We start from the raw sequence: 22,777 nt of genomic DNA, 5'->3' as shown, positions 1-22,777 counted from the left end.
GGAACATCGGTGCCCCCCCCCTTCCCTCGCCCCCACCTCTCCGTCTCACAGTTTTTTGTGAGTTACACCTGTGAGTTACACCAGCACTGCGGAGTCCGAGTCTGTAACCTGCACATCGTGTCCAGGAATCAGGATTCCAACTGTTCGGTGTGTTCCGGCGGATTCCGTTCTCACCGCCTGTTGTTCCTCCGCAGCGTCTTTATCCCCAGGGTCCGTCCTGTGAGTCGGTCCCCGTTTAGCGGGACCCGGTCGGGAAGCAGGCCGCCATGGGTCCCGCGTGCCGCTGTTCTCTCTCGCGAAAGTGTCCGCAGCCGACTTGCAGGGCCAGCCCCTTGGCGCCTCTCCCCCCGGGACCCTGCCGCACGGCCTCTGGCCTCGCGTGTCGCTGCGGAGAAGCCGCAGGCCGGTCCGGATTTTTTTCCTCTTGTAAAAGTGTCTCGTTCTGTCTGCCTGGTGGGTGAGGTTCCAGAGCTTAGCAAGGGGACGCCTCCGAGCGGACCTCCCTGGAACGTGGCGTGCTCGCTTCGTCTCCCGTGGGTCTGTATCTGACGCCTTCCTCTGGGCCGTTGCTTAGCTTTTCCCTCTCAGCGATTCCAGGAATCCGCCGCGTGTTGGACGCTCTCTGCCTTCCGCATCCATTAGCTTCTTTCGGATGGCCGCGATCTTTGTCTCTGTCACCTACGGTCACCGGGGCGGTCTGTTTCTACTTAGGTTTTCATTCGGTCCTGGATTTGTTCCCTGGGCCCCCCGTCTCCCTTTTCATCTCACTCCCGCGTGTTATCTATTTTCGGATCCCGTTTTATTCAGCCGTGTTCTGCACGAGGGCTTCCCGCTCAGAGCACGTGCGGGGGTGTCCTGGCACTCCTGGGGGGCGGCCCCCGGGCCGCACAACTCGCCGCCTTCCTCTCCGCCTCCTTTTCCTCTGAGAGGGTGCTCGCTAGGTGGCCGTGCCATCCTGTTCCTCTCACTCCCATTGGAGAGGCTTCGTCTGGATTAGTCGGCCATGTGCTGTGAGGTCCCGGGGGGTCTTCGTCTTCCCCCCTTCTGTCCCCTGGGGGAGCACAGGCGGGGAGCGAGCGGTCTGCTCTCGACACGGGGCCTCTATTAAAAGACCCTTGTCAGGGTTTCCTTCATCCCTTGCCCCGTTCCAGAAAGGGGTACCCCCTTCAGTAGAGGCTTCATTTCCATCAGAGTATCCACCATGCTCTCTACCCATCCCATCCGTCTCTGCCCAGCATCTGGGGCCACTCGGAAGGGGGACAGGTAAGGAAGCCCACGCAGACCTGCCGAGAAGCCTCGGAGGGCGGGGCAGGAGCCAGGCCGTGTCCCTTACAGTTCTCCGTCTGAAGTTCATGGCTTCAGTTCACCCCCTCCGCTTGCCGAGAAGCAGCTGGTGCCTTTGTTTACGCCCAAACTTTCGTAATCGTTTGTCGGTTTTGTTGGGAGAGGGAGAGTCTGGCATCTGGCTTCGCTCTGTCACTTTTACCCAGAAGTTCTTAATTGATGCTTTTAAATAATAATAATAATAATAATGAGGTGTCAGTCATCATCATCATGTGTCTTCCGCCTCCGGGCTCGCCGGGGGCGCCTGCGAGGAAGTGCTGCGTGGTGATTAAAAACCTGGCGTTGGGGTCAGACAGTGCGGGGTGTGATCTCCCGCTCCGCCACCCGGCGCCCTGTGGATTCGGGGAGTTACTTGAGCTCCCTACTGCCCAGTCTTCTCATCTGTAAGACGGGGTACTATGTGCGCCTATCTCGTAGGGTTGTCTGGAGCATGTACACGTTGGCGCCCAGCCAAAGATGCTTACTCTTCTGCACTGTATAACGCCTAACCGTGATTTCTTGGTCATGGAAGTCCCTTGGGGACTCAGAAGTGGCCGGGACCTGGAGCAGACCTCGAAGTATTCCTGGGTCTGTGGCCGTCATCGTCTTTAGCAGCAATCCGGTTTCCCAGTTATAAACATACATATGCTCAGCCCCACCCCCACCCCCCATACACCGTAGCCCCTCTGATCTTGTGAAAATCTTTGTTTTCAGACTGTCACTCAGAATTGAACCAGGAAGCAGCTCTCCGAGACTAGTCTCTTCCAAGGAAGACCTTGCAGGTATGGTAGCCACACCGTATCGAGGGGGGCCCAAGCTGCTAATGGCCCAAACATGGCTTCCAGCGTTGGCCTTGACCGTGGAGCCCAAGGGGTACAGTTCAGTTTGCAGGTTGGCCAACTGAGATATCCCTGCGCACAGCCCTCTCACACCAACCTTCCAAGGCTCCCCATCGCTCGGGCCCCTGGGGGATACCTCTGGGCCGGGACTCCCTGGAAGAGCCTGAGACCCAAAAGCCCCAGGGGAGGCAAGATCAGAACCCCAAGTCGGGAGCATGCACAGGGCAGATAGGGAAAACCCCAGGATCTTCTCATCAGGCCCGCTGTCCAGGCTCGGTCGACACGCCCCGGAGGGGTACGAGGGGCACACACAGCGTCCCCTCGCGGTGCAGGGCCCAGGCTTCGAAGTCACCCTGAGCTGTGCTGTTCCCCAGCTTCGTCACTTGACCCCTCTGATCTCGAGTGGCCTCGTCCACAGCGTGGAGGTGGTGCTGGCGCTCGCCTGCTGGGCGAGCTCCCGCCTGCAGGGCGCCCCGCCACCCCGCACGCAGTGCAGGCGCCTCATAGTCCCACTGCGCCCCGGCCGGCTCCCGGTGCAGGCCGGGCCGGGCCGGGGGAGGGGGTCGGGGGAGGGGCACACCGACGCCGCCCTCACGGGATCGTCGTGGGGACTGGCCGAGACCGCGTGTGTGAAACCCTGAGCGCCAAGCCCGACACGTGCAACGCTCGTGGGGTGCGACCCCGTTATCAGGACGATGTCATCACTGTCACCACGACGATCCTGCCCCTGTTGGCGAATCACCCTCTAGTTTGAACATGACGTCATGTCTCTGCCTCGAGGAAGCGTTCGTTCCCGCCCTTCCCCCGCTCCAGGCCGGGCCCTGTCCCGCCTGGCCTTGGCGAGCTGTGGGCCAGATCCACCACCCCCGGGGCCGCGGCGCACCACCCCTCTGCTGACCTCTCGCCGGTGGCAGTCCACTCCCCAGTGGCAGGGTAGAGGGACAAGGACCCTTCCGCCGGCAAAGCCCAGAACATTCACTAGCTGGCCTGTGGCAGAGCGTGGGCTGACCCTGTGTGCCACCCTCTCGCAGCCGTGTGTCCGTCCCAGTCACACCTCCCTCTGTCTGCCCCAGGCCCGCCTTCGCCATCAGACGGGAGCCCCCGGGGCGAGGACCTGGCGTGGGGTTCTCAGCGCCCGGCCCGCAGGGGCGCCGGGTAAATCTGCACGGTCGCCGGCCCTCATCCCCTCGGCCCCAGCCTCTGAGTTCCCCACCGGGCGCTGTGGGCACCTGGTTCTCGAAGGCAGCTGGGGAGTGGCCGGCCGCCGACCGCGCGGCCTCCCAGAGACGCACCGCCTCAGCGGTTCTCAGGGAGCGGACCGCTGGCGGCGGCCTTGGACGCAGGAGGTTAGGTTTTCTTCGACGACCCGGCACCGGCAGTGACTGGAAGGCTTTAGGTGTCCCTCGGGTGTCCCGGCTTCCCACCTGCAACCTCGGCTGACAGAAACAGGTGCCGCTGCCGCCGGGGCCCACCGGGGCAGCTCCGGGGACGCCTGCCCTGCTCTGGCAGTGAGACCGGGCTGCGTGGCAGGAGACCGAGCCGACTGGGGACAGGAATGTGCCCCTGGCAGCCCCAGGAATGGGAGGAACGCAGCCTCCCTCAGCCCCTCCTCTGTGGGAGGGGGTCAGGCTTCCACTCTGGGCCCTCCTTCCCACAGTCAGACACCCCCACACCTGCCAGCGAGAGGCCCCAGCATGCGTTCATTCTTTCCTTCACTCAAGGCTTGTAAGCCAAGGGCCTGCTGGGAGCCAGGCGCTTGCCATGGGCCACGTACCCTGTGACGCAAGGCGAAGACCCGCCCACGCGTTGCGGACACCTTCGTGAGGGAGGCCTGAGGGAGGCGGGCAGCAGAGGCCACCGGGGGGCAGGCGGGGGGGACGTGTCGAGGAGCCAAGGGGAGACCGGGCCGAGCTGCCTGGCCCGCCTCACAGCTGCGTCCACGTCTCTAACCAGCTTGCCTGCCTGGGACACGGGAGACATGGCTTTGGGGCAGCCCTGGTCTGGGGTCCCTCGGAGGCCTGGGTCAGTGTCGGAGTGGGCCTGCGCCGGGGCCGCGCCCCCTGTTACCCCACGCGAGCTGTCCCCACCCCTCACCCCTGGGGGACTGCCACGCCCACCCTTCCACAAGCGACAGATAGATGGACTGTGAGAAAGGAAACTGAGAAACCTTCTCAGCTTCTGCTCTGTGGGGGGAAAAACGGCCAGGAATGCCACGTTTTCAGTTTTCCCCCGTATGCGATGTTTAGTTTATATAAATGAACTAATATTTTCCTGGAGAGCAAAAATCGTAAAGAATGTTGACCCCCAGAGAGGGCGGGTCACGTTCGTGTGTGCCTTGGACCCGCGTCCACGTTCGACCCGCCTCCGCGCGGCTCAGCCAGCGGACGCCTTTCCTCTGCGTCCTTGGCAGCAGAGCGAGTGTGCGGGGGCCCTCGGCCTGCGCCTCGGGCTTCTGTCCTCACACCTTGAGGACAGCCCCCCACCCCCACCCCCACGCCGCTCTGTCTTCCTTGTTTTATCGCCTGGAGGGTAAAAGCCCGCCTTGGAGTCGGCAGACCCGAGCATGTCGCTGTGGGAGCGTGGGCCGCTGGCTTCATCCTCTGAGCCTCGGTTTCCCTATCGGTGAAAGGGGAGGCGGCGTGAATACCCGGCGTTCACGTACCTCCCAGCCGAGGCCGTGACGGAGGCACAGTGTCATGTGGGAACGTGGCCCTCCCCGGCAGCTCCGGCCCGTCCCACTGGAGGGGAGGCTGGGGCCGGCAGGGAGCCAGAGGGCCCTCGCCGTGGCCACAGCTCACCACTCACCGGCCGCACCACGACTGTGGCCACGTGACCAACGCCCGGGGCCCCGCGGCGTGTAACAGCCACGTCATGACACATGTGCCCTCTGCGGGTCAGGAAGCCAGACAGGACACAGCCAGAGGCTTGTCCCACAGCACCCGGGGCCTCCGTGGAGGGACTCGAACGCTGAGCGGGATGCGTGGCCGGGGGCCGCGGTCATCGGCTGGAGTACGTGTGGCCTGTGCACGTGTGGCCTCCCGCGTGACCTGGGCTTCCTCACAGTGCGGCAGCCTCGGGGTCGTCAGGCTCCTATGGCAGCGTCCCCCAGACAGGAAGTCCCAGGAGCAGGCGGAAGCTGCCTCACGGCGTCTGGATGACCCACCTTGCAAGTCGTGCAGCCTTGCTTTCGCCACACTCTGTAGGTCAAGGCGGTCGCGAAGGCCTGCCCAGGTCCCAGGAGAGGGGACGTCGACCCGACCACTCAGCGGCAGCTGTGTCGGGGAGCGCGTGCACCTGCGTGAGACATGACACGGCTGGCTCACGGGGGGCGGGGGGAGCCGAGGCTCCGAGATGACGATGATCTGACACGGCACACGGGCGCGGAGAGCGTGTCCCCTGCCAGGCGCTGTTCTCAGCACTCCCCACCTGCTCATTCGGGTCCCTCGCGGCTTCCCTGCGAGGGAGGGGCCGATATCCTCAGTCCGCAGGTGCGGCTGCCCCGTCTGATGCCTGGAGGGAGGGGCAGAGCCTGGAAGAAGCGGGGTGCACGTGGGGGCCAGGGTGCTCCGAGCTCGGCGCCCACCGCCCTCGCGTCTCTGCAGTGCTGTGAGCACCCCGCCCCAGCGACAGCCTTGGCACGTGCACGACTGTCCTGCAGACGCTCGGAGTCACACATCGTCCCAACCCGGGCCTTAGAAGGCTGGTTCTGTGTGAGAATCGGAACTCCAAAGCTGATTTGGCACGAATGGCTTCCTCCGGCCTAGCCGGGGTCCTGGCTGACTCCTTTTTGGGTGGGGTACAGGGGTGCTGGGCCCTTCTCCCTCCCGGGGTGTGCCTTTGCCTCCCTCGGCTTGCTAACCACAGGCAACCGGAGAGGACGGTCTTACCGGCGAGTGCCGCTGTCTTGGGACGTGGCGCCAACCCCAGGTGGCAGTTGGTAACACCGACACTCCCTCTCACAGGCCCTTCCACGGGCCCTCAGAGTCTGTGCCCACCTCCAGCTGCTCGCTGCTCCTCCGTCCTGGTCCCTACCGACCTGCAAGTACAACCGACCCTTGGGTGGCCACCGCTGTCCTCTGGCTGTGGCCACGTTGGCCTCTAGGTCCAAGTAAGGCTCGAGTTGTCGCCCGGGCCTCCCAACTGCTGGGAACATGTTTCAAGTTCCCCAAGTGGTCTGTGGAGCCCCCACACTAAGGCTGAGTAGAAGAGAGCACCGTATGGGTGAGGGGTGGGGGCTTCGCCTTCCACGTGCTCCTCTGTCCCCCCTTCCATAGCCTCGGAAGGGCTGGGGGCCCCTGGCTGAGGGGCTCGAGGGCTGGGGAGCCACTTGCCACCCATTCGGCCTGGAAGTTCACGTCCGCTTTGTTCTCGAGATGTCCCGCCTTAGTAGCCTTTACATCGAGGTCGAGCAGAGTTCGAGCCTCAAGCCTGGTTTTCCCACTCGGCTGCCGCGCTGCGGCCCAGCTCCTCACGCGGCGCAGGCGGTGTCCCCCTGCTGCCGCTGCCCCCCGTGGCCTGGGCGTCCGGGCCTTCCGACTCCGGGGAGAAAGCGTCCGGGCCGCAGCACCCTGGACGGGTGGTCTCGACTCCGTGAGGACGTGTGAGAAACGGAATGTGTGTGAACGTGAAACCTGGCCAGGCGCAGGTCTCGGCACAAACAGACTTTCTGTGCAGAGCGGCCCCCGTGTCCCAGGGTCCCGCGGGGCTCTGGCCCACCCGGAGGTGGCCGGGTCCCCGGTCTGGGAACAGGGCACTGAGCAGGTGCAGCAAAGGAGCCGAGCGGCAGGGCCCCCTTGGGCGCGAGTGCGCCCTGCGCGTCAGACGCTCGCGGTGGCACTTCGACGCGCTCCAGCGCGGCCGTGGTCATTCCCCCTCGTCCCGCGAGGGGCCGGAGGCGCGGAAGGCTGAGGAGACGGGCGTGAGCGCCCCGCTCCACCCCGGGCAGGGGCTGGACTGGAACTCAGGTCTCGTGACGCCGTTGAGTGGTCTCCCCACTGCCACAGCTTGGAAAGCGCCCCCAGGAGCAGCTGCCGGTCGCCACGCCGACCCCCGCCCCGGGCGGAGCCTCTCAGTGCTGCTGGGATGAGCTCCCACCTCACGAGCCTCGTCTGCAGCCCCGAGTGCCACGCGGCACACCCGGCCACACTGCAGCTGTCACCCAGCCCTGCGCTGGGCACCAGGACACACAGCTGGTGATGGGCAGTCAACGGGAAATCACACACGATTCCCGAGCCGCGAGGGCGGGCGCTGTGGGGGCAAGGTGCCGGCCACCGAGAGCAGGGGACGGGCCTCCAGTCCCCTCCAGTCCGGAGGGGCGTCCCCGCCCTCTGTAAGAGCTCGGGCGGAGCTGCGGAAGCCCAGTGCAGGCCCTCGCTGCTGGCGGGAGGTCAGCGGTTCCTTCCCACCGCGTCTCTCTCTTCTCCCGAGAGAGACTTTTAGGGTGAACAGGACATCGTTTCTGGAGCATTCCAGGCTTGTCCGCTGTGGTCTGCAGGGGTGGACAGAAGAGTACAGTGGGTCCAGGCAATGCTGTGGTGCTGGGCGGCTGACCAGTGGCAGACCAGCCGCCTCCAGTTTGCCCTCCCTAGAGACCAGGACCAGAGGGAAGGGGACCAGCATGTGTGTCCCAGCCTCAAAGATGTGAGCTGCCTGCAGCAGGCCACCTCTGAGGGGGAAGAAGGGACAGTCGAGACTAGGGGCTGCCAGGGCCAGGAGCAGGGTGCCTCGCTTCTGAGACGCCTTCCTCTGGAAAAATGAAGCCCGGGATCACTTTCCTGATGCACCTAGAATGATGCTGGTCTCAAACATTTGTTCTGGTGACCCTGGTTGTACACAGACTCCTTTCGGCCTTTCTCTTCTCATCCCACAAATGCTGATTTCCCCCACGTCTGTTCCTCCATCTGAGCTTACAACCCTGGAGAATCACCCCTTTGTGACATGTCCTACACATCCGTCCCCAGCCGCCATCTGCCTCCTGAGTACTGCACCCATCTACTCAGGGGCCTCTCTACAGCTGTCCTAATCCGAACTTCCTATCTGCCCCCCAAGCCTGCTCCCTAAGAGACTGGCGCCAGCCTCCACCGAGGGTCACTGAGCCCCGCTCCCGCCACACCCCCGCTGGCCCAGCCCCCGGGCACCTCTCCCTCACAGCCTTCCCTCCCAGCCCGTGGACTTGGCCACAGGCACGTGCTCTCTAGCCAGAGTGAGCGTCACAGATCCGAGCACATTACAGCTGCTCCTGAAAGTCAGCTCGCCTGCCCCTCGCTAAACGCGAGGCTCCTCGCACGGCCCCGCAGCTCTGGCTGCGCCGTCAAACCCCCCCACCACCACAGCACCCACACATTCCCCACCCTGAGCTCAGCGGCCAGGCGGCCCTCTGCAGCTCCTGTAGCAGGTTCTGCTGTCTCTTGTCTCGGGGTCTTTGCACGAGCTGCTGCCACTGCCCCTGCTGGAGCCTGGACGCCAGACCCTCCAGGCCCCCTCTGACCTCCCTCGTTCTCAGGCGCCCTGCTCACAGCTCCCCCGCTCCCCAGCTGCCTGCCTGGAAGTCCCTCGGCCCTTGTGAGCTCGGGTCCCGCGTGGCGGCGATGAGCTAACAGTGCTTGCAAGGCGGTGTCGTGGCGAAGCTTGGAGAGGACCCTGCGCAGGGTTCAGCACGGTCTCTGGCCCCTTGCGAATGCTCAGAGAGTGTGGGCCGTCACCGTCACCACCACCACTGTCATCGCGGTGGTGACACCGTTGGTGCAGTCATCGCCGTCACCGGACTCATTACTACGATTTTCCTGTGAAGACGTTTCCATCCTGGGTGTAGTTACCTGGCTGCTCGTCTCTCTCCCCCACTAGACTAAACATTCGGCCTGGCTGCCCAGCACCCGGCCCAGCGGCTGGCCCGGGGACAGGGGATGTTGGCCGCAGGAAGGAGGGAGGGACGTGCCTCATTTCCTCCTCGCGGGGAAGCAGGTCATGTCGCCGTCCCTGTTCCGTAGATGTAGAATTCAGGCCGGGAGGTGCGAGGTGACTTGCCCAAGGTCACTCAGCCTGCAAGCGGCAGGTCCCAGTCACTGGCCGCCTCTGGATCCTGAGTTCTTTGCTGTAGCCGTCCACTCCGAAATCCCATCCACCCCAAACCCATGATTAGAAGGCCCTGTGGGCTCTCCTCTTACACTCAATGAGTGGTCCGCTGGGCAGGATGCTGGTTTCTTGAGAAAATGTAATGAAAACCAGATATTTTTTTTAAACATGATATCTCATTCTCCACAGACTGTCAGTTCTCATATGTTCCAATAAAACTGCTAAAGGAATAGCCACTTAAAGAGCTTTAAAGATTATTCATGGAAAAATTATGCTGAGGAAAAATAAAGCAATCCTCTGAGATAGTCAAGCCACATGGTCAGTTTTTCCAGCTGTTCGTGCCATATCGGGCCGGAGCCCCAGCTCTCCAGCGCCGCCCCCACCCCGGCCCCGCCCGGAGGACAGGGAGAAGCAACTTCGCCAGCCGTGTAGCTCAGAGACCGTCGCAGAAGGCACATGTCCCCGGTGCTGTCACGTGGTGGCCACCCCAGGCTTGGTGGGGCAGGAACGTGAGGCCTTGCAGTAGCCGAGAGAGTGTCACTCGCTGGCAGAGAGGCCACCCCCATCCCTAGGTCCCAGCTGAATGGAAATTCTTCTGCTTCAGCGTCAGGCACAGGCCGTGGGTCAACAATGCAGGCATGGGCGTGGCCAAGACCACGGCTCCCAGAGCAGCGTTAGCTCTGACACGGGGCCTGGGGACATCACAGCCACTTCTGCTGGGGCCCCCCCATCCTCCCGCCAGCTGTGCTGAGGGGCGTCTGAGGCCAGGCATGCCTCCCAAGGCTGTCCCCAGCGAGCGAGCAGAGGGGGCAGATCCAGGCCTCGTTCTGGAGGGAGAGTCGGGAGAGGAGACGGAGGGTGAACGTGGAGGCTTGGGAGAGCCCGAAGGTGGGATGCGAGCCAGGACCGGGAGCCACACGGAGACAGGAGGGAAAGGGGGCCCTCGGGAGTGAACGGGAAGGCCAGGGAGGTTACCAGAAGAGCCTTGCCGCATGCACAGCTAGCTCAGAGAGCCACCCAGCGCCCCTCCGGCGTGGGACCTGGTGTGCTCCGCGCATCCCTTTGAAACGGCGCTCGTCAAAGTAACAACTGCGTGGGAGTCCGCGAAGTAGGACGTTGACGTGTCTGCACAAACCCGGCACGCAGCTGGCACAGAGCGGACGTTAGGCCCCTTCACCGCTTTCCAGAGCAGCAGCTGGACCTCATTCATCACGTATTTCCTGGAGGAGGTGCTTCTAGCTCATCAGATCCCCTCAAATGTGTCACCGTTCCTGCTTCCTCAGGTTTTCACTGATGCCTGACCTTCGAACTGTAGAGCTCCTCTCCCCCCACCCCACGCCCTCCCCCATAGTGCTGTACCCCTGGGTTCAAGTCCTGCATGTAGCAGATGTATAAGCCCTGGCTCTCTCTCCTGTCAAACGGGCTTGCTAACAGAGCCCGTGTTCCGGGTTGCAGCCCACACGCCCAGCACGGTGCTGGGCACCGAACCTTCCACCATAATTCTCGCCATTATTATTATTATTATTATTATTATTATTATTATTACTATTATTGCTACGACACCAGGGAGTCGAGTCCCAGTTCAGACCAGAGCGGGAGGAGCCATGCGATTTGACCTTTACGGAACACTCTCTGCACCCGGGATGGGAGCCAGAGTGACTCAGGCGGAGAGACCGTCATCCCTCTGATAAACAAGGCGAATTCCACACTCCGCACGGACTCGCGTATTGAGCAACATGTACAAAACAAAAACAAGGCAGGACGGCCTCCGGACGTCTCCTCCGGGCCGGGGCCCGCGCCTGCGCTTCCAGCGGAAGCTCTTCCACGGGGCGCGCGTCGGATCCCCGGGAGAGCAAAGCCCAGCCCCACCTGAGGCGCCGCGATCGGAAGCTGCAGGGGCGAGCCCCAGGCCCTCCATCTCCACACCCCGCTCGCTCCCCCAGGCGTCCCACGCCTGCCCGGGTTAGGAATTGCAGCCTCCCGGAGGCTGACGAGCAGGGCGGAGCCCTTCGCCGGGAAAACGCACACGTGCCCAGAGCTCGGGCGCAGTTTCGGGGCCTCCGCACACTCACTCCTCAGAGGCCTTCCCGGGGCCTCTCCGAGCTGGCGACAGTCGCACCCCGCGTAGCGACGATTGGGTCAGCAGTGGCCCCACAGATTATAACGGAGCCGGGAAATCCCTATCGCCTAGTGACGTCGTAGCTGCCGTGACGTCATAGTGCGAGGCATTGCTCACGTGTCCGTGCCGATGCCGAGGCAAGCAGCCGCTGCTCGGCCAGTGGTGTACGCGTACAGCACATGTGGTCACGTACGGTCCGTCATGCTCGATGATCGATGCCTGCGTTACTGGTTTAGGTACTTGCCGTGCTGTACTTTTAGCTGTTGTTTTAGAGTACGCTCTTTCTACTTGTAAAAAGCGTGCTGCAGAACTGTCCTGCCTCACGCCGGCAGCCGCGTACACCGCACGTTCTCCGAGTCTCTCGATCGCTTCGTTTCTTGAGCTTGATTTAATTTCACGTCGGTCTGTGCAGTCACGTGCTGTACAGGCCCGTGGCCTGGGAGCCGCAGGCCACCCCGTGCGGCTCGGGGCTGCAGCGGGCCGGACCGTCTGAGTTGGTGTAAGCGTGCTCTCTGACGCTCGCACGACACAGTGGCCTCGCTGGGCCACGCCTTAGAACGTATCCCCACCGTGAAGCGGCTTGTGACGGTGTCGCTTGGTCCGTCAGAGTCCTGTTCTTGCGCCTTCGCGTGCAGGCTGGAATTGGGACCTCAGACCGTGACCCCTGCCCCCTGCCACCGGGCCGGGTCTTGCAGACGGTGGCGCCCAGAGGCGGTGTGGTGTGAAGGCCCCCTCGTTAAGGTTCCTTGGGCCACAAACAGTGATCAGTAGGGTCCTATGCCAGGGGCTCTGGTGAGAAGCCAGTGAGTGTTCACTGGTGTGGCAAAAATGAGGTTGATGGAAATGTCATTACTCATGGACACCGGATTTTAGGGACTCATTTCGACATAAAGGAACAGGGTGAGCCAGGCATGCAGGAGGACGTGGGAACCCTTCGGTCACTCGTGCCGTGTGGTGGAGGCTCTGGAGCCCTGGGTGGACCTCGGGCTGCCCCAGTCGCCCCGGGGAAAGTTATTCGGCACGGCCAGGCAGCAGGCCCTTGCTTCGCTGTGCGTGGGGTGTGCCCCGCAGGACATGCAGAAGCCCTGGCCCCCACTTCCGGTGTCCAGCCCAGGTAGCGGAGGCTAGGCCAGCATCTGGGGTCGCCTCCCTTCAAAACCTCCCTTCTCAAGCCACAGAAACTTCGAGAGTACAGTCGTGGGTGGTACCACGCCCCTCAGTATGTAGCCGTGGACGTGGCTGGCGTGAAGGATTCTGCCCCGGTCTCTGCATGTGACGCTTAGAGGGGTTTGTGGCCCCAACCCCCGGTCTCTGACAACCCCCTACTGTCCCCATGACATGGTGGTGATTATCATAATAAAACAAGTCTGAGTGCACTGAAACCCTGCATACATCACCTCACGACTGCAAGGCGAGTTGAATTATTTCCACTTTTCAGAGGAGAAAACCGAGGCTCAGGGAAGAAGCAGCCCGTCCAAAGTCACCCAGGCAGCAACTTTCAGGCCCGGGGTGAGGCACCTCGCTGTGCTGTCACTCGGTAAATCCTTTGCCCGCCCCCGACCCCCACGGCTCTCGCTGCCCTCACTGAACGAGTGGCTGGAGCGAGATGCAGGGGTGAGGACGGCAGACCTGGGCTCAGAGGACGTGCTGCTAGTTCTCAGTTCTGTCGCCCGGCTGGGTGTCGTCCCCTGTCAGGGGCGCCGGGCACAGCAGGACACTGGCCATCCTGACAGATGTCAGCCCCAGGAGCTGGTTGTCCTGGGAGCGAGGGGTCAGCGTGTCATGAGGAGAAAGCCACGGGGCTTGCACGGATCTTGCCCCGTCGGGGACAGCCTGGCCAAGTGCCTTACCCCACCCCGCGCCCACCGCCTCAGAGCCTCTGCAGCCCCTCACGGCCCCTCTCTCCGCTCTGTTCCAGGCCCCTCCGCCGGCTCCAGCTCCACAAGGTTCAGCCGGCGGCCCACCTGCCCCGACGCATCCGTTGCCGGCAGCCTCCCCACACCCCCGGTCCCGAGGCACAGGAAGAGCCACAGCCTGGGCAACAAGTGGGTAACGGCGCGAGCTCCCCTCGGGCTCTACGTGGGCTGGGCGTGAGGTCTGGGCTGAAGGCCTTTGGGAGCGGTCGCCCACCGGGCCCTCCCCACCCCGTCCGGGAATTGCTGACGACTGCCCTTGGCATCGCCGGCTGGTGCCCTCTGCTCCGACTGGCACGGGGTCGGGAAGAGCTGTGGGGCCTGCACAGCGCAGTCCAGTACTGGTGATGGGTCTCGCTGGCCCAGCAGCTGGGGGAAGGGGCGTGGAGGGAAGGGCGGGAAGCAGTGGTCCGTGCCCCGGTGTGTAAAGCCCAGAGTCCAGTGGGCACCGTGACCGTCATCCGGGGCAGCACGAGGTGGCTCGTGGCTCAGTCTCTGCTTGCCAGTTGCTAGAGAGAGCCTGCAGGAGAGTGAGCCTGCGCCGGTTCTCCCAGCCCTGTGGGGGCGACAGCTGGGGTCCACGCGTGGTCCCCGGCATGGCCGGGAGCAGCCGTGCCCGCGTCCCCAGGGCGTTGGGCACAGGCTTCTGAACAGTTGGGTCCATCTCTCCCTCCTTCTGTTCCTGTCTCCCTTCCATCTCCCCTTCTTCCTTCCTTCCTTCCTTCCTTCCTTCCTTCCTTCCTTCCTTCCTTCCTTCCTTCCACTACGACACAAGCCTCAGCCAGCCCAGGCTGGCCCTGGAGTCACTCACGGGCTGGAGGAGGAAATGATTGTTCTCTGAGTGTCCAGGGCTTTCCCTGGGCTCGACACTGTGCTGCGTGGCCACCGGGCATTGTCTCGCTGAGCCCCTGCAGGCCCCCGAGGCGGGCACTGCATTAAGTGCGTGGTAAGAGCGAGGCCAGTGAGGGTCGATGGTGAGTAAGGTTGGAGCAAAGATTTGGACCAGGCGTGTGCGACTCCAGAACCAGACCTAGCGACCACAGGGTCACGGTCCCCCATCCCTGGCGCACCCCATCGCTCACAAGCACTGTCCACCCTCGTGAGCCTCATACTCATCCTGGGGGGACCGGCGGGGCGAGCATCGTTAGTCTCCATCTGACGGATGGAGAAACCGAGGCTCAGAAAAGGATGTGACTTGCCCAAGGTCACGCCGCGCGGCAGGGCGGGGCCCTGCTCGGGGGCCCCCCACAGACACGGAGCCGCGCCCTCTCTCCCCCCTTCCGTTTTCCAGTATGATGTGTCAGTTGAGTGTAGTTGAGAGTAAAAGCGCGACGTTCCCGTCGGAGAAAGCGAGGCACCTGCTGGACGACAGCGTCCTAGAGTCCCGCAGCCCCCGCAGGGGCCTCGCGCTCGCCTCCTCCTCCGCCGTCACCAACGGACTCTCCCTAGGTAAGCGCCTCCGGCCCCCGCCCCCCAACGCGCCGCAGCCGGGGGCCGCGGCCCGGCGTGTGCTCATGTCTGTCCGTCGCTGTGCAGCGTCCGTCAGCCCTGCAGCGGCCGCCGGGGCTTCGCAGAGGGGCCCTGGGTCCGCCCTCATCCTGCCGGCGGCCCTGAGCACGGCAGGCAGGGCGAAGGAGCAGCCCGACACACACAGCCGGGACCCGCCGTCGTGGGTCGGCAGCTGTCAGGGCCTCCACGGGACTCCTGCCCCTGGGGGAGCCACAGGCCCCAGCGGGCAGGACAGAGCCGGGGAAGCCGCCCGAGGACAGCAGCTCGGTGGGCCACCGGGTCCTCACGTGTGTCCTTGTCGTCACACGGAGGAGTCGGAGTCAGGGAGGACGAAAAAGGGACCTCGGGGATGAAACCGCCTGTCTGGGCCTCGGCCGGAAGTGGCGCGCAGGCCAGCGGAGGGGACGGGGGCAGAGCCGGGCAGAGCCGAGCCGAGGCCGCAGGCCCGTCCCCCTGCGGTGCCCAGGCCGCCGGTCGGCACTGCCCGCCGGCCACGCCCTTTCCGCATGCCTGTGCTTCTGTAGTCCTTGTGTCCGTGTGTCTGTCTGCTTCCCTTCGCTGGCAGCAGTCCTGGGGCCCCTGGCGGGTCTGATCTGGTGGGGCCTGTAGGGTGGCGGGCCCGTGAGCACGGGGAGGAAGGCGCGGGACGGGGAGAACAGGCAGGGATCTCACGTCCCACGTCCCTCTGAAATGAGGCCAGCGCGTGAGGCAATCTCACTCCAGGGGACAGCTCTCTCCCACCCCCAGAAAAATCTGCGATAAGGTCCGTGTGTGTCTTCTGACTCGGGATGAGGTCATCCCGTTGGGGCCCAGGCAGGGGTGTGCAGCAGCGTGGTTCAGAGGTCTGCCTTTGAGAGGGGAGTTTTGGGGGCAATGCGGCAGGGAAAGGCCGGCTAAGCCAGGGGAGCAGGTCTCGTCTCAGAGACCCCGACATGCTGAGGGCGTTAGGGCTCTCCAGAAGTCAGTAGAGCCTGCAGGTCCCCCGCCCCCTGGCTTGTGGTGGGGGACCCCTTCCCTTGGAGCGTCCTGTGGGGTGGGGTCGTGAGGCACCAGCGTGGGAAGTCCTGGCCCAGGAGCATTCAGCTGGGCGGCAGAACAGCCCCTTTACACCCTGGGACCTGTCTGAGCTGTGCCCGAGCCCAGGTCCCGCTCTTCCCGAGACACAAAACGCAGCCAGGCTCAGCGGCACTGCCCGCGATCCGGGCGGGAGGTCGCCAGGCGCTCACGCGCTCGGCTCCTCCTGTGTCTGGGGAATGCAGATTTTTCTCTGTTTGGAGCCGAAAGTTCCAAGGAGAAAGTTGTGTGTGCCTGTGCCCTGTCTGGAGCCGAACGGGTCCTGTCTTTCCTGTGACCCCCACGGGGCCGAGACGTCCTCCTGCCCCCTTTCCCGCTGCCCAGCCTCGGTGCCAGCAGGCAGCCCAGGCAACGCGCACCGAACCGTGGCACCTCCAGGGCCACTCGGGGGTGTGCAGTGACAGGAGCAGATCTCTCAGAGGCAGGCCTCGGGGAGCCCCTGAGGGGAGGGCGTCTGAGTCAGCCGCAGACAGGCAGGTGGGGGAGGGGGTGTCGAGCCCCTCTCTGTGTGTACACGGCCAAGGGCCTAAAGGAGACCTCCCTCGAGGCTCCTGTGTAGTGCTGGGCAGCTGCTCAGTGACCAGCGACCAGCCCTGACCCCTGAGGCCAGACGTGCTCACTGGGCCTCCGTCCTCACCGGGAGAGGCCTGCCCTGGCCCTGGTTTTGCGTGGGCCAGAGGGAGGCGGTGGCGGAGCCGCCAGGCCGACCCGGGCCCGAGGCCCAGACCCCAGCAAGCAGCCGCAGGCTTCCTGAGGGGCTGCAGGAAGGGAGCGAGGACCCCCTGGGAAGGTTGGGGCGGACGGATGGGCCTTCCGACCCTCCTAGGGCAGAGAGGCAGAAGCAGAGGCAACAGGAACCCGTCGCACTGATGCCCGCGGGGCCAGGGAGCTGTTCCCCGGCCCTCCTGTGGCACCCGCTGAGCCGGGAGGACAGGCCCCTCCGGGGTTGGCCCCTCCGGGGTGAGGCTGCCCCACTCATTGATCTGTGTTCCTTTTCCAGGCAGTAGTGAGAGCTCAGAGTTTAGTGAAGAGATGTCTTCAGGGCTGGAAAGGTGAGTGTGGCCGCACCTCGGCCTCCCTCCCTCCCAGGGGAGGCGCTCAGGGCCCCCAGGGAGCGGGAGACAGTTCCAGGCAGGGACCAGACCCCTGGTCTCACCTGCTGGGGCTGCTCTGCGGCTCCTCAGGAAGCTCGGCCCAAGGGCAGGGCCGACTGGGGGGGCCGGGGTGGGGTCCCAGCCCCATGCTCTGAGCAGCCCCCTCATCGGCCGGTCCAGCGCTAGGCCAGGATCCTGAGGCCAGCGCCTCCTCCTCTGCTGGGCCGAGCTGCTGAGGAGGCCTGGGAGCAGGTTTGGTCTGTAATGTGGGTGCTGGAAACCGGAGCCGGAGAACAGCCTCGTCAGCAGACGGCCCCGGGGCTCCACCTGGTGGCGTCTGAGGGTGTTGCACCCACATGGCCCCGGGCCTTGGGCTGACGCTCGGCCTGCTGGGCGCTGGTGACAGCAAAGTGGACCCTCAGCCCGGGATCTGGCTCCCTGCGGGGAGCCGGCGCGCCCAGGGCCTCCTGCTCAGGAATGCGCCTCAGCCCTCGCTCCGCAGACGGGTGCTCTCCCGGCACCAGACGCCCGGCGGGGTTGGGGGACGGGGACTCTGCGCACGGGGCTCCCATAGCCTTGGTGCCACCGGAGGTGGGGGCAGCACGCGACCGAGAAGCCAGAACGTGGCGAGGGGCAGGTTCCCACGGTCCTTCAGGGCGGCCCCGCCACGAGCGCGCGGGGCCTGTGTGCCGGGGCAGACGCGCACACGCACGTGGACACACTGCATGCTCACACACGCGCACACACACATGGACATGTTCTACATGCTCCACATACATGCACACTCACACACGTGGACACACATTCTACACACACACACACGGACACACTGCACGCTCACATAACATGCACATGCACACACTCACTTGGACATACACATGGACACACACATTCTGCACGCTCACACACACACACATGGACACACTGCACAGTCACACATACACACGCACAGTCATATGGACACCTACATGGACACATTCTACATGCTTCACATACACGCACATGCACACACGTGGACACACACAATCTACACACACACACACATGCCCATCACACTCACACTCATATGGACACTACACACTCACACATGCACACGCACAGGCACACTTTCATGTTGGTACACACACGCTCACATCCTCTCACGTGGGTGTGCATACACGTGCACACAACTATCTCTCACACATATACATACTCACGCATACATTTGTGTGCACACTCACACACGCTTCTCCTCTGGTGCTAAAGCCTCCCCATCATCATAAAGTAGCCAGACAGGAAGTGAATCCCGCCCAGCAAATTCTCGCGGGGCAGAGGGACGTAGCATGGTGACAGGTGATCTTTGCTGGGCATTCCCTCTGTGCCAGACACTGTGCGGGTCTCACCGAATCCTCACACACTCCAAAAGGTGGCTGTTTGTTGTGCTCTATTTGATGCATGTGAACAGCAAGGCTCCAGGAGGTGACGTGAGGTGACGTGACCCCTCCCGCTTCACACACCTCTGCCGGGACAGAGGTGACCATCTCGCTGGCCACCAAGCCCACCCCTCCACTGCTGTGCTTCAGGCCTCGCCCAGAGGGCCGCCGTGACAGCTCCGGCGCTGGCCCCGCGTCGGTCAGTCAGCCTGTCTGTCCTTGTGAAACCCTCGTTGGAGGGCAGGAAACGGGGAGCAATAAAGCCATGGGCCCTCAAGGCTCTTCCCTCTGTCCCTGCTCTAGGACTCCGGGAGGGACGTTTGCTCTGTCCTCACGGGGAGGGGCTCATGCAGGCGGGCCGCGCAGCCATAGCTCTGGGGTCACCCCAGCGGTAGGACAAAAACCAGCAGGCACCAGGGGCCAGGCTCCAAATCTGACGAGCAGAAGTTGGACTTTTCTCAGTGCCGGTCAGGGGACGCCTGAGGGGGGGGCTTGTAGGCAAACCAGCCGCTCTCCGGGCCGCGGGCCACCAAGGGGACGTTGCGTGGGAAACATGGGCACAGTGTCAAGAGCCTGAACGTCATTCGGACCTGGACCTGTTCGCTGGCTCCCGCCTTCCATGCTTCCTCGCTTCCTTCCTTCTTTCCTTCCTTCATTCATTCACTCATCCATCGCCCCATTCATTCATTCAGTCGGCATTTATTCGGCTACTGCTCCGTGCCAGACACCACGCTAGTCACTGAGAGTGGCCGCACGGTTCCTGCTAAGCGCCCACAGCTGAGGTTAGAGCTGCCGGCGGGGGGTGGGGGGGAGCCTGAGGGCGCACCTGGCCAGAGCGACAGCGCCCTGCTCAGTTCAGTGGGGACGCCGAGGTAGACGCGGCATTTCTCCTTTCCCTCTGTCACTTAGAAGGCAGCATGGGGTTCACTGTCCACCCGAACGCCCGTGGCAGGTGCTTTTACGGGCGGCATCTCCTGCAGGTGCTGCGCTCTCCGCCGGCTCACCCGGGCAGGCGCCCAGCCCTGCCCTGCCGCCGGCAGGCTTCGGGGCAGTCCCGCAGGGAGCAGGTCCTGGCTCTCCTCCTCTCGGGACCTAGTGTCTGGTCCAGCCCCTCCTTGCTGAGGGGAGCAGGAGACAATCTGGTTTGGAAGGTGCTGTTGGGGCTTGGATGTCTCCCCCCCGGGCCCTTCTGAGGCCCAGGGCAGTCCTGGCAATCCAGATGCCAACCACCTTTTGTCCTCCAGCCCCGGTGGCCCAGCCTCCGGTCTCTGTGTCCATCCTGCATGAGCCTCTCTCCCCGTCCACCACAAAGAATCCCCTCCCCGCAATGCCCGCGAGCATTCTAGACTTCCCCAGAGGGGAGGGTTTACCGCACACACTCGGAAATCTTCGTTCTGTGTTCTTTCTTCTTACAGTCCGGTGACCACCATTCGCATTGTCACCTGGGCACCCTTCACCCACCCAGCGCTCAGCCCCACTGGGTCCCCCTGCACCCCGGCCCTCCCCGGGCCACACCGCCCCTGCTCCACAAGGGGGAGCAGATTCCCCCTTCCCCCAGAAGCCCGGGCATCACCCTGCCTGGGCCTCGAGGCCAGTGTCAGCCCCAGAAGAGCCCCCCCAAACACTTCCAGCAAAGCAAGCGCCCCCCTCGGAGATCCCGCCAGCCGTTCCCACCAGATGGGTAGACGGGTAGGGACGCGGCTCTCTGCATCTTCACACCTGCAGGGGGACAGTGGCCTGGGAACCAGAGCTGGGAGCAGGAAAGGGCTGGGCCCCCCCAGGGGAATGAGGTGTGTGAAAGGAAGAAGCCCTGGCTTCTCCAGCCCCCCAGGCTGGGCCAGGGTGGGGGGCAGGGGGCGACGCCTTGCCCCAGAGCCCTGAAGCTGAGGGAGGACAGCTTGCAACCGACCGGCCCACCAGCCCCCCAACCCCCAGGCCAGGAAGGGAGGTGGGGCCAGATGCCAGCAGGAAGGGCAGCGAGGCCCCAGGCAGTGACCCACGCCACGGGCACGCACCCCTGCGCTGGCCCGAAGGCACGTCTCATCGCCCTCTATGCCACTGAGAACAGGCTGGCGGGAGCATCCCGTTATCTGGCCAAGGCCGGACCATCTGAGCCTGTCAGGCAAGTCTGCCTCCCCTGAGTTTACACACATGGACGTGTCAGCCTGGTGGCCCGTAGGTGGTCCTTGGCTGGCAGCCAGAGCTCAGGCTGTGTCCAGTACTTCCTTGAAGAGGCCAGCCTTAAAGAGCGCCCGCGTGGGAGCCCACAGAGCCCCTGGGACCATGTGCTGCTCCCTGTGGGAGTGGGCCAGGCGGGGGGCCGAGGGGGACACAGCCACCGACCCCGACCCCGACCGTGGAGTGAGGGTTCAGGGAGCAAAGGAGGCGGCCTGCTGCTGTGCCTGTCTGCTCATCCTGTCCCCAGCTCAGCCTCGGCAAAGCCATAGGGCCTGCGGGCTGGGGGCAGGTGGCCGAACTCAGGGAGGCGTTGTCCTTGCTCAGCCCCCAGGCCACCCTAAAGACCCTCCCCATCTTCAGGACCCAGAATGAGGAAAAAGCAGTGCCCTAGGTCAGGGCCCTCAAGAGTCACTGGCTTTGGTGGGGGGGACCCCTTCTCTCCTAAGACACTTCCTCATGTCCCCAACCTGCAGCTGTTTTGCTTAGATGTCCCAGGAGTGGGGACAAAGGCAGAAGGAGAGCCCTGAGTCACACACTACTTTTCCAGGGAGGAGAGGGAGATGGCCCCGAAAAGGCATTGTCCACACGGACCTAATAACTGGACAGTAGGGACCATGGACATTGCACAGGGTCGGCCTCTAGCAGACGTCAGGCTGCTCAGAAATTCAAGGGGGAAGGGAGTGTCTTAGGCCCACTAGTAAAAGGTGACAGGTCCTTTTTTATGCCTGATTTCTCACTAAACGTGAGACCAAGAGTATCAGCCTAAGAGTTAAAAATGTTAAACGAGGTTTTCTAAAAGAGGAACGAAGTAGACGTTAGAGATGAATGTATACGTGGGTATAAAAGTACATAACGTCATTCATCTTGGTTGTCTCTGAGTCCTAGGATTATCGAGTGAGTTTCTTTATTTTTTGTCTGTATTCTCCAAATTTTCCACGATGGGTAAATGTTTCAATCACACCCAGAAAAAAAAAAAATTAACTTTTTTAAAAAAGACATAATCGGAAATGCTTACTGATCACTTTTTAAGAGGTGAAATATGCAAGTACGTCACAAAGTTCATGACAAAACTCTCCACCACCCACCTCCCCAGTCTGGCGGGGCCGCACCGTGTGGAGGGCCGTGAGTGTGGAAGAGCCGGGCCGGAGTACAGGTGGTGGCAGGGCGGGGGTGCGGGGGGCCCTGGGAGGACGCCCCTCCGCTGGGACAGGGAAAGGGGGGGGCGAGGCGACACCCCTCTCTGAAGGGGCGGGATGCAGTGGGAACCAGTCACAGCTCGCAGTCTCGTTGGGAGTGAGGTTAGATGGATGCACGCTGCCAGGTCCGCAGAGGTCACGAAGAGGGCGGGCAGCATACGACGGGGGCGTCCAACAGAGGGACCGAGTCCGTCCGCAGGATCGGGGGCGGCTCCTGGTACAGGCGAAGCCCAAGGACATTTAGTGAAGAGGACCGCTGTGGGCCCTCAGGGCGTCCCGGACTGAGGAGGCGAGGAGGCCTGAGTCACGTACCAGGATGGGAGGGCGGCCCAGGGATGCTGGAGGTGTCTCAGCGTGAGCCCAGGAGAGGAGGGCTCCACGGTGCGTCCTGGCCCCTGAGTTCTCAGTGCGCCTCTGCAGGGGAGGCCCGCGGCCTGGCTGCCGGGCCCTGCCAGTAGAGCCGGGAGGGGCCTGCAGTCAGGACTGCTGACTGTCTCAGTGACCTTGGCCATGTCTCTCAACCTCTCTGAGCCCCAGGCCCCTCAATGCGACAGGGAGGATGCTCACAGGAAATGCCAAGCCCCTAAATGGAGTTTCTTCCTCGGGGGAACTTTGGGATTTTTGTGAGTTTCAGTTAGTGGGTGCCTCGTGCCAGCAAGCACGTGATCCAGGCTCTCAGGCTGGGTGGAGACAAGACTGCTGAGGTCCAGGGGTGATTATTACCCAAGACTCCTCCCTGCCTCCCAGCCTCCGAGACCGGGAACAGGGACTTGGGCTAGAATGTGAAGTTCAGCCCCCGAGGCACCTACCGCCTGACGTTTGCCCAGAAAGCTGCCGCGGGGAAGGCGCCGTCCAGAGCGGCCCCGGCCAGTCTGACTTCTCACGGCGCCACCGGCCTTGAAGGCCCCTGGCTGCCTCCACCACAGCAGTACCACCCACTCCTAGTGCCGTGACCTTGGGCAAGTTACTCGGCCTCTCCAAGCCTCGCAGGGTGGGGGTAAGACTACCCCACAGTGGTGTTTGATTAAACGAGACGACGACTGAATACT

At 63.4% G+C, this 22,777-nt stretch overlaps 1 protein-coding gene across 10 annotated transcripts in view; it reads left to right on the top strand.

Annotated features, from left to right (window-relative positions):
- The window catches only part of RALGPS1 (Ral GEF with PH domain and SH3 binding motif 1), a 240,160-nt gene that overhangs the window by 204,196 nt on the left and 13,187 nt on the right, over positions 1 to 22,777 (top strand). For 7 of the 10 annotated variants that reach the window (XM_036218304.1, XM_016131695.2, XM_036218305.1 and 4 more), the window contains 4 exons: positions 2,038 to 2,105; positions 13,271 to 13,397; positions 14,557 to 14,714; positions 16,849 to 16,900. In XM_036218304.1, coding sequence (XP_036074197.1) covers positions 2,038 to 2,105; positions 13,271 to 13,397; positions 14,557 to 14,714; positions 16,849 to 16,900 — 405 coding nt within the window. Of the gene's footprint in view, positions 1 to 2,037; positions 2,106 to 13,270; positions 13,398 to 14,556; positions 14,715 to 16,848; positions 16,901 to 22,777 lie in introns of those variants that run through there. The other 3 variants (XM_016131698.2, XM_016131699.2, XM_036218306.1) reach the window with 2 other exon arrangements.

The sequence above is a fragment of the Rousettus aegyptiacus genome, unplaced genomic scaffold (assembly GCF_014176215.1).
Source record: "Rousettus aegyptiacus isolate mRouAeg1 unplaced genomic scaffold, mRouAeg1.p scaffold_m13_p_3, whole genome shotgun sequence".
In the NCBI taxonomy this organism is placed as follows: Eukaryota; Metazoa; Chordata; class Mammalia; order Chiroptera; family Pteropodidae; genus Rousettus; species Rousettus aegyptiacus.
The sequence above is the reverse complement of the archived record's forward strand: the minus strand, read 5'-3'. Positions and strand labels throughout refer to the sequence as shown.